At 36.8% G+C, this 16,164-nt stretch overlaps 3 protein-coding genes across 4 annotated transcripts; 2 read left to right on the top strand and 1 right to left on the bottom strand.

The window, feature by feature from the left end:
- The first annotated feature begins 2,264 nt into the window (after positions 1 to 2,264).
- LOC136224449 (uncharacterized) lies at positions 2,265 to 7,780 on the top strand. 2 transcript variants are annotated; one of them, XM_066012789.1, is made up of 9 exons: positions 2,265 to 2,496; positions 2,727 to 3,365; positions 3,443 to 3,531; positions 4,249 to 4,602; positions 4,914 to 5,216; positions 5,306 to 5,551; positions 5,805 to 6,026; positions 6,310 to 6,880; positions 7,095 to 7,780. In XM_066012789.1, the coding sequence occupies exons 1-9, from the start codon at positions 2,349 to 2,351 to the stop codon at positions 7,307 to 7,309; spliced, it is 2,787 nt and encodes a 928-aa protein (XP_065868861.1). In that variant the 5' UTR covers positions 2,265 to 2,348; the 3' UTR covers positions 7,310 to 7,780. The 2 variants fall into 2 exon arrangements, with proteins under 2 accessions (XP_065868861.1, XP_065868862.1); XM_066012790.1 differs by lacking the exon at positions 2,265 to 2,496 and having other exon boundaries at positions 3,225 to 3,365; positions 4,256 to 4,602.
- A 606-nt stretch (positions 7,781 to 8,386) lies between these two features.
- LOC136224450 (transcription repressor OFP17) lies at positions 8,387 to 9,718 on the top strand. The gene has a single exon (XM_066012791.1). It carries the CDS (start codon positions 8,792 to 8,794, stop codon positions 9,428 to 9,430), a length of 639 nt encoding a protein of 212 aa, XP_065868863.1. The 5' UTR covers positions 8,387 to 8,791; the 3' UTR covers positions 9,431 to 9,718.
- Positions 9,719 to 10,080: 362 nt separating this feature from the next.
- On the bottom strand, positions 10,081 to 12,250 carry LOC136221620 (putative Peroxidase 48). The gene is made up of 4 exons (XM_066009012.1): positions 11,849 to 12,250; positions 11,295 to 11,483; positions 11,044 to 11,209; positions 10,081 to 10,716 (listed from the first exon to the last, which is right to left on the bottom strand). The coding sequence occupies exons 1-4, from the start codon at positions 12,185 to 12,187 to the stop codon at positions 10,082 to 10,084; spliced, it is 1,329 nt and encodes a 442-aa protein (XP_065865084.1). The 5' UTR covers positions 12,188 to 12,250; the 3' UTR covers position 10,081.
- Between the last annotated feature and the right edge of the window lie 3,914 nt (positions 12,251 to 16,164).

Below are 16,164 nucleotides of genomic sequence, written 5' to 3'. Positions count from 1 at the left end.
TTTTTCTTTATTATATTGGGTGTTCCATCCCCCCTTTGTTTGGAATTTTCAGAGTTTGTTTTGGTTTTTTTTATGTCCACTGGGGAGTCTTGTGCGACGCTTAGCCTTCGAGTTGAGAAAGATTAGCCAGTTTAAGCTGACATAGAGCAAGCTATGATACCTTGTTAGGCTAATTCCGCAAGTGCACGGTTCCGTTTGTAGTAATAATAAAATATCGTTCCCACAGAGAATGTTGATTAACTACTATAACAGATTTAAGTTATAAATTCGTTTTCTCTTGGTTATAGAGAATAAATAATTAGATTTGTAAATAGTTTTGTTTAAAAGAATGATAATAATACTTAAATTATATTTCCTAAGTTTCTATTCCGTGTATAGCCGGGATACATACAGATTTTGATAAGTTTAAACCTGAAAACACTTTTCAAACTTGCTGCAGTTGTATCAGATAGGAGTATTCAATCCAATCTCTCGATCCGAGATTAAATACTTGAATGTTTTTAGATAGATAATCCTAATTACCCGACATATCGTAGTGAATTGGAATTAAGAATTAAAAACGTATCAAGTGGATTATGTGATACAATTATCCTTTTATGAACTGAATCTCTTCTAACTTCATAAAATGATAACTATTCTTATGTCTTGCTTAAATGAATTTCCCTAGAATATTCATAAAAGCAGTAATAGAATCTGATGATGAACATAGAATAATTTGCATTGGATTGAATTGTGATTTTGATAAACAAGTGTTAATAGTAAAAAAATACAAAGAATAAAGACTGTAACAGATGAGAGTATAGGGGTTGTGAATCCTTTTACTGTCTCTATAAGGTTGCCAGGCCTCTGGGCGTCTTCTTCTTTTGTATCTTGTATCTCGAGGAAGTGAGTCTCTTGATCTTGCTTCCTTCAATGGTGGAAGTAAAAGCTTAGGCACTATAGAATCTTGATATCCTTAGTTTATCTCTGCAGCGTATCGATCTGTATTTTATCTTCTTGCTTGTTGTATTGTATTGAATATTGTCTCCATTGAATGGAGAGAGAAGTATCCTTCTTATAGTGGATGAATGATTGTGTCTTTTCAAGATGATAACTCTTCAAGTGTTGTTATGGAGAGTCACAGCCTGTGGTGAAGAAGAAGGATGATTTAGGTTGAAAGAGATACATTTGTACTGAAGAATAATGTCTTTTTGCAGTGAAGACGTCGGTCACGAACATGATAGGAGTGTCACGTTCGTGACTTTGCTTTGCCATGCAAAGTTGGCAAAGTTGTCTGTCACGATCGCGACAGATGGCTTTCTGTCAATGTCGGTGTTTAAGGCATGTAACGTTCGGGACAGGTATGCCACGAACGTGACAAATGATTTTGCCCTAATTTGGTCTTTTCTTCTGTCTTTGGTCTGTTCCTTGCTGATATTCCTTCATATTGAGCTTTTATGTATTTCAAACCTATCTCTGTATAAATCATGAACAAACAAGTGAAATCTTTCCAAAACCTATCCTAAACTAAGCTAAATGCATTAATATAAACATGAATATGCATGCATAAATACGTAAATTAAGGACTTATAATACCTGTAATAGGTTCCAGTGTCGCTTCAACTTCAGGTGTTTTTGTAAAGGAGAAGACAACTGATAAGAAGAAAAACTCAGTGAAAGAACTGAAACCGTCATCGCCACTTCCTAGTTCCAGAGGAGGTGTTGTCTATGATAACCTTTATGTGGTGACTGTGACTCTCCTCGAGGTATGTATGAGTGCTAACCATGATTTTGCGGTAATTTATAAATATTTGTTCAAGAGGAAATGCCTATGGAAACCTGACAAATACAGTCAGTTTGTTAGTTTGAAGTTTGAGGTTTGACCCATTTGAGAGACCTTTCACGCTTAAGTCGAAAAAGGTTGAAAATGCTTATAATATTATTATAGATGGAGATTTGGGTCCCAAAATCATATAAAAAAAAACTTACAAAAATTGCACTAAAAAGATAAAAAAATTGCTTCGTGGTTGTCCCTGCACAAAATATGTTAAGTGATAATATATATACTAAAAGTATTTTGGGAAAGTTAACTTTAAAATTGTCTAATTTGGTAAGAGGTGTTGTAATGGATCTAAATATATAAACAAACATCTAGATTGGATCAGTTTTGTAATTTACCATTCTTTTTGAAGATTTACATCCCCACTCTCAACCTGATCCGGGTAATCATAGTCATGATTTGGAATATGATATTCGCAGCATCCAAACAGGCGCTTGTAAAATAATTCCCCCGTCTTTATGATAATCGCGGGAAAATTCTCTGCTGGCTCAAAACACAGTATCCGAGCAAAAACGAGAGCTCTCAATCCATGGCGATCAGAGAAATGGAGAGCGAAGAAAGTGAACCCAAATTTCCAGAATTCCCGTACAATCCGTACTCGATCCAGATGGATTTCATGAAGGCACTTTATCGCTCTTTGGATAAAGGCGGTGTCTCCATGCTTGAAAGCCCCACAGGTTCCTTAGCTCTCTCTCTATATGTAATGTGTGCTCTTGAAAATATTTGATATGATTAAGTATATAAGTTACTAAGTTCGTAGTTAATTTTTAATGCTTTTGTACTGTAATCGTAGATGAGTTTATAAAATGTTACTAAGAATGTTTGAAAGCTTGGCAGTTGCAATGTTTGAGAGGGTTTTATTATTAAAAGTTGGAAAATTCAGAATTCCTTTTCTTGATATTTTTAGGGACTGGTAAAACCCTGAGTATCATATGCAGCTCTTTGCAATGGGTTTATGATCAGAGGCGAAAGGAAGAGTCAAAAACAAAAGTTGAACCTAATCAGAACCAGAGGGATGATGGTCAAATTGGCTCAGATGACGAACCTGACTGGATGAGAAGCTTTGTTGCGAACAAAGATGTTCAAAAACAGGAGAATAAAGTAAGGAGTAAATTTGGATTAAGAAAATCCAATGAGATAAAGAATCGAAAAGATCACAAAGAAACATTTTCACGAGTTTTGGAGGAGGAAGATTGTCATGTAAATAAAGGGAAGGTTGATTTGCGGCAGAATAATGAAAGGGTTGGGGTAGATTTAAGTGAAGAGGAGTTTTTGTTGGAGGATTATGAAAGTGAAGATGAAAGTACCCTTGGCAATGCAAATTCAAAGAGGAAGGTTGCAGGACTTTCAGTTAGCTCATCGAGTGATGAAGAAGATGAAAAAGAAGGGGCTGATGAGGAGGAAGAAAAGGAGTTGAAGATTTATTTCTGCAGTCGGACACATTCACAGCTCTCACAGTTCATAAAGGAGTTAAGAAAGACCAAATTTGACAACGATATATCAGTTGTGTGTTTAGGTTCTAGAAAGAACTTCTGCATTAATGAAGGTATTACATTTCGGTAATTTGGTAGTTTGATTCATCACCCTTGTATGCCTAACTTCAGCTCTTGGGGTTTTTACCAGAGGTTCTGAAACTTGGAAATGCTACTCGCATTAATGAAAGATGCTTGGAGCTGCAAAAGAACAAGAAAAAAGAAGTCTCCAAAATCAAGGTATTGAAGGTTTATGGGTCATTTCCTAACTTCGAATTTTGGCACTTGTTTGTTCAAAAGGTTAAGCTCCACTTGCAAAAATCAAGGGGAATTTGTACATGTAAATTTTTCTATGCACTCATTTTTCTGAAACTTGTCCCGGTATCTTTATTATTATTATTATTCTTCTTCTTTTCTGAATGTAGTTTGGTGAATAATAATAGAAATCTTAGCTCCAGAAGAAGTCATACTTTAAGAAAATAAATTCCAGAGGCAGAAACTTGTGATTCTTTAGAGGCTTGAAGTCAAGTAAGATATTTCATATTGAACAACTTTTGTGGTGACATGATTCTTCCCATGAACTCTTTGAATTCTGGTTTACAGCTGATGAACTATTCAGCCAGTCATAATATTCTTTAAATTATTAAAATATATCTGTTTCATTGAATACATATGCTTAGTTCATGAAGTAGGAATTGACCTATATTCAATAAGATAATACTTACTATCAATATCTGAAATGATGATAAAGAATTCAATGTTAAATGCAATTTTGGACACCACATTGTTGCCAAATACGAGGCAATATTTAATAATGTAATCTTTTGTTTCTTATGCATCTAGCCGAAATAAATAGAAACAGGTAAGGTAACTTCTTGATTCAGGGCTTTCTCTGCACTTCTTACCTCTCTTATGATGTTTTTTCATGACCAATTTGATTGAATTGACTATCCTTAGAGCTCAGGTGCTGAGGGAAGGGTACGAAGGACCAAGGCTTCTTGTGGATGTCCAATGCTTAGAAAACAGAAGCTACAAGTACAATTCAGAAATGAGATGTCGGAACAAGGATCGCTAGATATTGAAGATCTTGTCAAGCTTGGAAGAAGTATTGGAACGTGTCCATATTATGCTTCCCGAAGCATGGTCCCAGCGGCTGATCTTGTGGTTCTTCCATATCAATCTCTTCTGTCAAAATCATCTCGTGAAATACTTGGGCTGAACTTGAAGAACAATATTGTTATAATAGATGAGGCTCATAATCTTGCTGACTCCCTGATCAACATGCATGACTCCAGAATTACATTTCTGCAGGTGTATAAATTGTGACATCTCCAATTGATTCTGATTTTATTCGTCATTCCTTTAAAGTTTAGTTGACCAGCTTTATATACAGTTGTTGCATCTGGTCTAGTTGCTCCTTTTATTGTTTATGTCATGTATGACACATTGGTTATTGTGTGACCTCAATATATGTTGAAAGGACTCTCCACTTGTATCAATCCAATTAGAATTTATGATAATAAGTATGATCACGTGATGCTGATACACAATATCTCCTACATAAATCTGTTACCAGCTACGAAATCGTTATTTTTTTTTTCTTTTTTTGGATGTTTGTTCAGTTGGATCATGTGCATTCCCACATTGAGAAGTACTTTGCAAGATTTCGCAATCTCTTGGGACCTGGCAATCGAAGATATATCCAAACACTGATGGTTATAACTCGGGCTTTGCTGCAAGCTCTAAGTAGTGAGAAGGATTTGAGCCACATCAATACTTGCCAAGTTGAAGAAACATGTGCTGAAATGAAAAGTGTGTCCGATACTTCTATGGCCATTAATGATTTTCTATTTTCACTTAATATAGACAACATTAATTTGGTTAAGCTGCTTCAGTACATAAGGGAAAGCAACATTATCCACAAGGTTAATGCTTGTTGACAATTTTCATGCCACCGAGTTTATTTACAATTACGATCCCTATCATCCCAAGTTGCTATGATTTTTTCTTGCAGATAAGTGGATATGGAGAAAAGGTAGCTAGTTTGCAGAAATCTATGGTTCTAAATGGAAGTCAGGAATGTGGTGAAGACTGGAGCAGCCTTTCCAGCTTCCGAGCATTAGTAGATATGTTGCTATCACTAACCAATACCAATGGTGATGGACGCATAATAATATCAAAATCAAGATCTACAGGCTCTGGAAGACAAGGAGGATTCTTGAAGTATGTTATGCTCACTGGGGAAAAGATTTTCTCTGAGGTTTGTCCGAGTACTTTTTTCCTGGTTCCCTTTGGATGCTACAAATTAAATTACCCAAAGGGGATATTGCATGTGCGCACACCTATATGTGTGCATACATATATACATTATCGTGAAATCATTAGAAATTGAATTTCTCTATAATGATGATGTGATGAAAGTTATGCAGAATTGGGCAATTCTGTTATTTCTATAGAAACTGAATTTCTCAATGATGATTGAAGAGAATTCAATTTAATTGAAAATTCTGCAGATTGTAGATGAAGCACGTGCAGTAATACTGGCAGGAGGGACACTGCAACCTATAGAAGAGACAAGGGAGCGACTATTTCCTTGGTTACCATTAAATCAGCTGCAATTCTTTTCATGCAGTCATATTGTGCCTCCAGAGAGTATTTTACCAATTGCAGTTTCCCGTGGCCCTTCTGGTCGATCGTTTGATTTTAGCTATGGTTCTAGAAGCTCAATAACTATGGTGAGCATGTTGCAGCCTTTCACTTATATCTAGAAATAGTATTCCGTTTGATCTTTTATTTTATAATGATACTTGGTATTATTCTTTTATTTTACATGGAAGTCTTATGATCAGTTCTTATGGTGTGAGGTTGCGTAACTTGTTATTTTTTGCTGTCTTTGCTGGAAAAGATGTAAATGTTTGATGGAAACAACATTACATTTAATATGATATTTTATTCCCCAAAATATTTTCTCTAGAAATTATGGCTCACTAAATTTTGTTAATGGGGTTGAGTCTACAGATAGAGGAGCTAGGACTCTTGCTTTGCAATCTGGTTTCTGTTGTCCCTGAGGGAATCGTTGTGTTCTTCTCCTCATTTGAATACGAAGGAAAGGTCTATAATGCATGGAAGACATCAGGCATTCTTGAAAGGATAATGAAGAAAAAACAAATCTTCAGAGAGCCAAGAAAAGCTTCTGATGTGGAACTTGTTCTCAAAGAATACAAGGAAATTATTAATAGATTGTCGACTGGATCAAAGGATGGCGTAGAGCCTCACAATGGTGCAATGCTCCTAGCCGTAGTTGGTGGAAAGATATCAGAAGGCATCAACTTCAGTGATGGAATGGGTCGATGCATTGTTATGGTTGGGCTGCCATACCCGAGCCCATCTGACATCGAGTTGATAGAGAGAATAAAATATATTGAAAGTTTGGGAGATCTGAATTCTGCTAAAACCAACCAAAATTCATCCACTGATGAATATTTCAATGGGGATGTTCAGACTGCATTCAGCATCCTAAGGAGTTGCAAGCGCAGAGGACAAGAATATTATGAAAATCTTTGCATGAAAGCTGTAAATCAATCAATTGGTGAGTAAAAGCAGCCCCATTATTATAAGCAAGTAACTCAATTGAATAATTTACAGTAATGATTTGTCGGTACTAAATATTAAATTATTTATATCTTTGCACAAAGTGCGCTTCAATTCACATTTATGCATCAGATATAACTGCATTATGCTTAGTTATCAAATTGTTAATCTGCTTCTAATTCATCATTAATTTTTTCCCCTGCATCCTTTAGGTAGAGCAATAAGGCACATAAATGATTATGCAGCGATTCTGTTGGTTGACACACGGTATTCTTCTGATTCCTTGAAAAGAAGCTTCTCTCATCCAACTAACAAGCTTCCACAATGGATTAAAGATCGCCTTATTAGTACGACCAATAGCTATGGTGAAGTCCACAAGCAGCTGCACCACTTCTTCAAATTCAACAAGAAGAGAGAGCTCCTATAGATATTTCAACCAATTGCTAAACTTGAGGAAATCATACATTCGACGGAGCTGTGATGCTGATATCTCTAAAGTACGAATTGGGGCATCACTGAGAGCTAAAATGGTTAAGTAGCCAATTTTGCTGTAATTGCTATATTATACAAGTCATATTGGTATAATCAATTTGAAGTTTGGTGCAACTTAGACAAGACTGCAGAGAAGAAAATTATGGCCGGTCGCAGTGAGTGACAGATTCAGCATTGAATAGTAAATGCCCCTGGAGAATTTGTGTTATTTATTTTAGTGACACATTTCACATGTATTATATGGAACATAACTTGCTTTGGTTATTAACTACCATAGCAGAAATGGACAGAGCAGAAACAACTGATTTCTTGCAGATGTTTTATTTTGAGTGATATATGTCGTGTATTTATGATACTTTACCTTGTTTTTCACAAATGGGGATGAGACTTCTTCATCAGAAAGGCAGTTATTGATTATATATGATACAAAATACAAGAAAATTAATAACCATGTCAAATCATGTCGTGTCATTCGGGTTGTCGCTGTAAATTAATGTTAGGCTGGTGGCAGGATTTGGACATAGCAACTGTGAGAAAGTGACTTCACCACAAAAAAATCTGAATGCATCTTATCTTCATATTAAGTAGCTGTTCCTATTAACTTACTACCCTCATAGCCCTTATGGTCCATCCATCTCTTACAAATAAATGCAAGGACCAGCAATTATTATTCTTCACCTACTGGGAATCAACTAACTAATCAAAAGAACTAGCTTAATCAGTACATTGATAATTAATGTTAGCTCAAATGGAAAAGCTTCTCAGATGAGTATTTGACACTAATGGAATCATGGGTCCATTATTTCAAATAATGGGTTATAGCAATTAAGAATTAGCTGAATTCAAGGATTATTAGAATAAAGCTATTTCCTTTAACTTTGCATCCTAATCAATACAACAACACTTTAGACAACAAGGAGTCAAAATTAATTAATCAGCCATGATGATTGGATTCCTTAAGTCCATACTCTCTTTACATTTTTGTTAAACAACTTTTACACAAATAGGGACACTTTTTTAATTTATAGCAAAGGCAGAATTTGTATTTCTGTTCACACATTCCTAGAACTTCCTTTTATTTTACTAGATAACAGAAATAAAGGGCATTCCTATGTTGATAATGGTAGGATGGAAACTTTTTTGTTTGAAAGATTACCATCCAACGGTGTTAATCGTTGACACGTGTTTCCAAAAAAAAATCACCTTCCACCAGTGTTGGATTGGAGAGGGAAAGCAAATAAAAGCAAAGGAAGGCAAAGAACAAATCTTTGCTTTAAGACAATATCCTCTTCCCTTTTGTCTGTAAGAGAAGTTGAAGAAACTTCAACTGTCTTTGTCTTTCTTGTCTGTATACATCTGGAGAAGATCAGATTAGTTAGAGTGTCTGCTAGCAAAACAGTGAGACACAAGCTGAGAAATGCAGCTAAAAGAATCAATTTCAAAGACCAAGTTTTTCTTCCACAAGTCTATCAGGAATTTTAAGTCCATCTTCTTGGTAAGGTATGAAAAGTTGCCGAAAGCTGCTTCTTGTAACCCCTTCTTGTGCGTCGGAGGCAGCATAAAGAAGCGCCAAATGGATAAGTATTATGCAGAGTTCTGCAATGAATGGGAATGTGATCTTGAGAAGGCACTGAATAATAAGAAGAAGAAGACTGTAACAGAAGAGTCGGTGCGAGGAGAAAAAGATGGATGTGACGAAAGTTCTGTGAAGCATCGAATTATGAGTCCATTAAAGAAGAAAGAAGTCGGATTGAAGGAAGAGAAGATGAAGAAAAGTAGCCATCCGAGAAAAGGAGAACAATGTTCAAAGAAACAAAGTGACGAAGGTTATGTACTGGCGAAGAAGATGAAGGAATTGGAAATGATGGATGTGGGAGATGTTGAACATGTATTAGATGTAGAAGAGGCACTCCATTATTATTCTCGTCTTAAAAGTCCGGTTTATCTCGACATGGTTGACAAGTTCTTCACTGATATGTATAAAGATTTTTCAGTTCCTCAGGCATCGGCCACCATCAACAATTCAAAGCGAAGACTGAGTTCAATTAGGTTCTAGATGAGATGCAATGCAATCATGATTGTGAGTTGTTACTTGTGCATATGCAGCAGCTATTTCCTTGTTCTTTTTTCTACATTGCATCAAGTGTGTCTTATTTTCATCATGGATTGGAGATTCAACTTTCTGTGCTTATTTCCTGAATTACTGTTTTGGATGTTGTTTAGTTAATTGAGAAATTCATACACGATTTAGAAACCGAAATTTGAATATTACCTACCTTAAAGGGAAGCGTTATGTTTGCTAGAAGATCTTCTCATGAATACTCTTCTTAAATGTATGCAATAAATGGAGTCACAAGATCAATGCTATTACATTCATAAGGGTATTTGATATCTTCTCTGCAGATGATCATTACAATTCCAAATGTGTATGCCGGCCGTATAGGTGTAGGAATATATCCCATATGCTCATTAAAAGGCTAATGAAATGAATATAAGATCATCAATCATCTAAAAAAACAATAAAGGGAAAACAGTTTCATTTTAGTATTTGTTGAACAAGCTTTGACAGTGTGCTTTTAATCCGAATACTCAATTTACAAAAAGTAAGAATAGAAATCTTTGGAGGTTCTTACAAATTTATATTCTCAGGCAAAAAATACCTCAACCAGGGCAGAATAAGCTGAATAAGCAATTCTTGTTTTGTGCTTTATGCTAATTTCGAACAATTGACCCGGACCTGACCTGCTAAACCTGTCAAGACATTGAGATTTGAGAGCTTCATCATTGCCATAGCAAAATCTCTACGGAACAAGTTGACATTTGAAGTATATGCTTTGACCCAGATCCCGGTGTCTTCCCCTGCCATTAGCTGCTGATCAGAAAAGAGGATGCCTCTGCCCTGAAGAAGCCGGCGGTAATACAGTGTACCAAAATCTACTCCCGGTCCCTCATATGCCATATTGATTCCTGGGTCCTCAGGTGAATTTTCAGAGGCAACTGATGGTGCTCCAGATGATATTGGACCTCCGAAGGGTGCTAATAATGTTGTTTCTGATGACATTGAACTATAAGGAACTGCAGCTACTGAAGCTGGTGAATGTGGGCTGCCAGAGGAAGTTGATGCCTCCGGGCTGGCATCAATGGTTGACATTGAGGGTGATAGCGAGTCTTGAAAAGAAGGTGATGCTGCTGGAGTAAAAGACGAGTGATTACCATTGCAGCTTGACCTCAATTCATTCAGGAATTTAGGATCCAGAGAAGGATCAGGCTTATTAGTTCCACTAAAGTTGTAGATGCGGTTTCGGATGAATTTGCAGTGTACCATTCCAATGCTGTGAGCACCTACAAGAAAGAAACATAAATTTTAGTTACAGAACAAAACAAAAATAGCAGTTTTAACAAAACTCGATCACGATTAGAAGCTGAAGATTCTTTAGAAGTTGAGACTATAGTCAAACACACAGAATCTGTGGATTCATAGGTCACAAATGGAAATAGCAGAGCAAAATTTGGATTCAAACATTAGCAACAAGAGGTCAGTTCTCTGTTAAAGCAAGCAAAACCACTCATGACTCAACTAAGTGGAGAATAATAAAAATGAGCATAGATCAAGTGTAGAAAGCTCCATTAAGAGAAGACATTCCCCTGACAAGGAATGTAGAATACTACCTAATACACTGACAGTTTCTCTTTCATCAAAACCTCTAGAGGCAAAAGATGCAAGGGTTTCAGATAGATCAGCTTGAGGAGAAGGAAGCTCAGATGATGCTGTATCTGGAAATGATTGAGTACTATCTCTTCTACCAGTGAACAGTGGATAGAATGGACCACCAGCCTGAAATCAACAAGTACAATGAGAACCCAAAGAGAGATAGAGGGAAGAGGAGGGAGGAGGGAGGAGGGAGAAGGGCGATATATACCTGCATAATACCCTCTCTGGCCGATAAAACAACTGTATCTGCACAAGAAACAACTCCAGGGCATGTTTCTTCAATCCGTGACTTGATTATGTCAATTATACGAAATCCCTTCAAACTTTGATTAGGGAAAGCATCTTTCTCAGATTTAATGCCTTCGGAGTTATCCAGTAAAATAGATGCATCACATCCCTACACAATTTTAAGTACATGAATCGGATCAAAATTCACTACAGAGAAGAATTTCGCAGTAACCTTGAGCAAGATCACATAAAAAGTAACAAAAATTATTCAATCGCTAGGTATTATATTGATAATATTACTATTAACAGAAATAGCACAAAGAATAATGAATAGAAAACAAACGCACTTCAAGATCAACTAGAAATCAGAAGATCTTAGCACAAGCACCAATCATGAAAAGATGCATCAAAGATTCTCAGAAAGAACGCCATAATGAACAATCGCGAAAGGTGAAGTTATCAAAAATCTAGATCAATTCGATAAAGAAACGGGAAAGACATACCAGAACAAGAAGAAGAAAGAAAGATCATGACCTCAATAAAACAATCATGGAAAGCAAGTCGCAGAAGAGCAGGAGCAACACTAGGCTGTGCATTGTACATCTCCTGAACCATTTCTCGAATAATTTTCTCAGCTTGTGGGCAGGAATCGCGATAAAAATCATACTCCAGTGAACGGAGATGTTGAGCGCCTTCTTCTCCGTCCTCCGTGGACATGAATATGGAAGGATGTAAATCCCATGAAGAAGCGACTGACGACGATCCTTCTTCGGTCTCTGTATCTTTGTCCTTGAAACTGAACAAAACACAGAGAATGACTAGGAGAAGACTCATTCTCCTGATTATCGATGCTTCAAAGATTGAAGTCGCCATGTCTCTTTAGATTGAGAAATTTATTTCGTTTTTCCCTCTCTCGTCTTTCCGTTCTTTTGAGTCTGTGATTTCAGGTGAATAACGCAGCCTGGCATAGAGTAGAGTGCAGTACTGAAGTGTTGCACTTGCACAGGGTCTTAACGGAATATAGGGAAATTGGCGGGAAGACTGATAATAAAAAGACTTATATGCCACTGTAACTGACAGTTTGTTGAAGGGGGGTTTCATGGGTATGGCTGCTGATGGTACGAAAATACCCTTGCATGAGCATTTGCAACTCAATTTACACTGTCTTGATTAAACTTTTTTTTTTCCTGAAAAAATTATAAAATTAGACATTTGGAAAACTCATTTACATATATTTAGACTCATTTCATTATATGCTATCTAATTAGACTCTTCTATTATATATTTTCTAAAAATACCTTTAGTATATATATAACAAACATTTACAAGCATCAATCACTCTCAAGCATTTATCTCCCATCGCGGACGGGTGTTTTCCTATATATATATATCTATGATGATGATATGATAAACGAAATATAATGTAAACGTTATGATCATCACGTAGAGATACACACCTTGAGAATATCAAACACTTGATCAAAAGTTGGGACTTTGTTAGTCTTCCATCTAACCACACGGGGTGGATCAAAGTCGGTTTTCTTCACGTAGAACGTCTCCAACATTTTCCAAAACTCAAATAGCCAAACCTATACAAGGCAAACAAACAAAAATGTGAACGTTAATTTTTAAAATTCCTGTTCAACAATATTTGCAATACTTACTTGGACTATATGAGAAAATCCAATCAGTTGGCATTTAGTTGGAAAGGTCTTTTCTTTGTCGCTAATTGCTCCCTTTCATTTCACAATAGCTCACGGTGATATTTTTTTTGAGTGTGGTCGAACACTGATTGGAGTACAATGAATGTTGATGAAGTTGTAAGTATGACGATGTTGTATTTTGTGCATCGTTGTCCATTTACAATTGAAAGATCAAGGTTGGTGAATCTGGATTGGATAGTCCTTACTAATTATCCCATGTTATTTGATGCATTCCTGTGGGGTGAGGTGACTTGGTCATAAACGTACAAGACGATGTCAAGAGGTATTGCGAAATGAAAGGGAGCAATTACCGACAAAGAAAAGGCTTTTCCAGCTAAATACCAACTCATTGGATTTTCTCATGTAGTGTGACGTATAAACATCACGCCTCACCACAGGTGAGGGTGTGATAGCCGTGCGCCTCACCACAGGCAACGGCGTGATGTTCATACGCTGTCACCTGTGGTGAGACGTGATAGCATCACGCCTCACTCGTGTGAGGGCGTGATGCCCATACGCCCGTGTGGCGAAATCCGATTTATTTTTTTTAGTTAATTTAATTTAGTTAAATTTGTGTTATTTTTATTTTATTATATGAACTCTCTCCAGGGTCAACTCAACAACCTATCAGCTGTGAACTCAATGTATGCAACCTCTGCTGAGGTTCATCAACTTTTTGCCCAGCTACATACTGAGCAAACAAGAACTCGTGAGTTAATCTCCTCTTCTTCCCAGTGTTCCATTGAGCAAATAAGTGAGGCAGTTCGCCTACTCAACTTGAGTAAGGAAGAAATGGAAACTGACCAACTCAAGACGAATGAACTTTTGCAATACTCCCGAGCCACCTTCAAACATGTGCGCCACACGAATGCTCAACGTCAATTCTATGATTCGGCTTTGCTCAAGATGTATCATCAAGCTTATGCGATGCTGACTGACACTATCACCTGGGTCGGCAAATCCCAAGAATATATTTTGAGTATGCTCAGTGCCTCTCTCAGGATTCCCGGTTCTGTCTTGGACGATGGTGTTCCTGTTTTCGATGGTCTAAGTGAAAGCACGAAAAGGCTTAAGGCGTATTCTGTGAGGTTAACTCGTGCTCCTCTTAACGACACTTTCGTTCCTCCTCCGCCCGATGCTGGCAAAACGTGGGAGAAAGAACAAGCTGATAGAACTCAGCACCACTCAAGGGAAACAGGAGGAGCATCGAGTAGTCAACAGCAACAACAACAAAAGGGAAAGACAAAGTTAATCCTGCCCAAGTCAATAGGAAGAAATAGTTTGGCTAGATTTGCTAGTTTTCATTCTTGACTTGTAATTTTTTTATCTGGCGTATTTTGTCTTGCTGACTATCTATAAACTTATGCATCTCTTATTCAAATTGACTAATCTTATGTGATGCTTACTTACGTATAATGCTGATCTGTCTTAAATTAAACAAACAAAGAAGGAAAATACTCAGTACACATAAGCTTTGATACATTTTCTCCATAATTCTGATACCTAAACTGACCATGTATCAAATTAAGTAAAACATGTACTGAACTCTTCTGAAAGCTGACCTAGGCTCATCTGAATTAGATCTTGGAAGGTCTAGAATTGAACTAAGTCTGTATAAGCATATCTTAATTTTACTCAATTAAATCTTAGAAGGTTTAGAGTTAAGTTAAGTCAATAGATGCAACCCTTACAAGGGAGTAATTTCAGAAGCATAAAAAGAATTTCAATCATGGGGAATCTCATACTGAGTTCCATTAATTAAATATTTTGCCAACATCAAAATAGGGGAGTTTGTTAAAACACCTTTCCACATGATTTTGATTTGACAAAATTATTTAAGTTAATCCATGATTAAGGAACAATTAAATTTAAGTGCTTTGATTTAATTGTACTAATATGTTTGTTCAATGTTGAGTGTAAATATAAATGCAAATGGAAATAAAAAATAAGACAGTACGAAGTCAGCATGAGAAAACAGCACAAGCTGAGTGGAGTATAACTCAGCATGATAGAAGATCTTCAGAACAGAAGCTTAAAGATCAAACAAATCAACGAAGCTGAGTGGAACGCAACCCAGTATCAAAAGTAGAGAGCTCTTCTTTACAACTATACGAAGCTGACCATGGAAGCTGAGTAAAAGAGAACTCAGTATTTGAATTAGCAACAATCGAAGACAACGGCTATCAAAGTCAAGCTGAGTGATCTTCAGGACAATGCAAATGACCCGTTTGCTAAAAGACAAGATCCGACAACTGTCTGCACCAATGATAGAAACCTTGGAATTACGCAAAAACCAATTTCGAGATGCATGGGTCAACTGTTCTATTGCTAAAAGACAAACTAGCACAAAAAGATGAAACCTGCGAGAAGAAGACAAACCTGACGCCTGCGGAATTCAGACGACGGGATTGGCCTGCAAATCTGAAGTTGACCAGAACCTTGTCGTAAAAAGGAGCCGTTTGGATTCAACGGACAAATCCAGAATTTAAATGAACAAGTCTTCAGAATACAACTATAAAAGGACAAGTATACTTCTTGGATCCTTAGCCGATTGACGAAAATACAAGAGAACAAAAAGCACACATACAAAAGCACACCAAAACAAGAAAAAGATCTTACACCAAAACTTCCATATCTGTGTAAATGCTGTTGGTCCCTTGTAAGGTTGCAAGTATAGTTCCAAGGGGGGGTTAGGAACTATTTAAACTTTTTCGCAATTAGGGCAGACTTCTTTTTCTAAGGAAAAAGGTTTTAACAACGGCGCTAAGTAAACAGCAAGATACTGGCTTAGTCAACTGGTGACTAGGTCAGTTTCTTAGCTTGAGTCAGGAGATAGCACTTAGAGTCTATTCCTGAGCTCAGACGTTTAACGCGCACAACTCAGCTTGACCTCTTTACTTGGTCAGTTTTTGGTTATTTTAAGCAAGCAATATAAATAAGGAGTTAAAGGTAAGAAATACTTTACTCAGCAGATTTATCCAGGTTCGGCTTCTTCTAAGCCTACGTCCTGTCCCCGGAACACGTTCCGAGATTTCGAATCCTCTACTGAGCTCTTTAAAGGTAGAGCCTCAAACCTTTTACAATCTTAGCAACTGAGTATAACAAGAGTACCTTCCTCTATACCTCTACTCAATCCTAATCTCTCGC

Source organism: Euphorbia lathyris, chromosome 3 (assembly GCF_963576675.1).
Source record: "Euphorbia lathyris chromosome 3, ddEupLath1.1, whole genome shotgun sequence".
NCBI classification, from domain to species: domain Eukaryota; kingdom Viridiplantae; phylum Streptophyta; class Magnoliopsida; order Malpighiales; family Euphorbiaceae; genus Euphorbia; species Euphorbia lathyris.
This window is presented reverse-complemented; position numbering and strand designations above follow the sequence as displayed.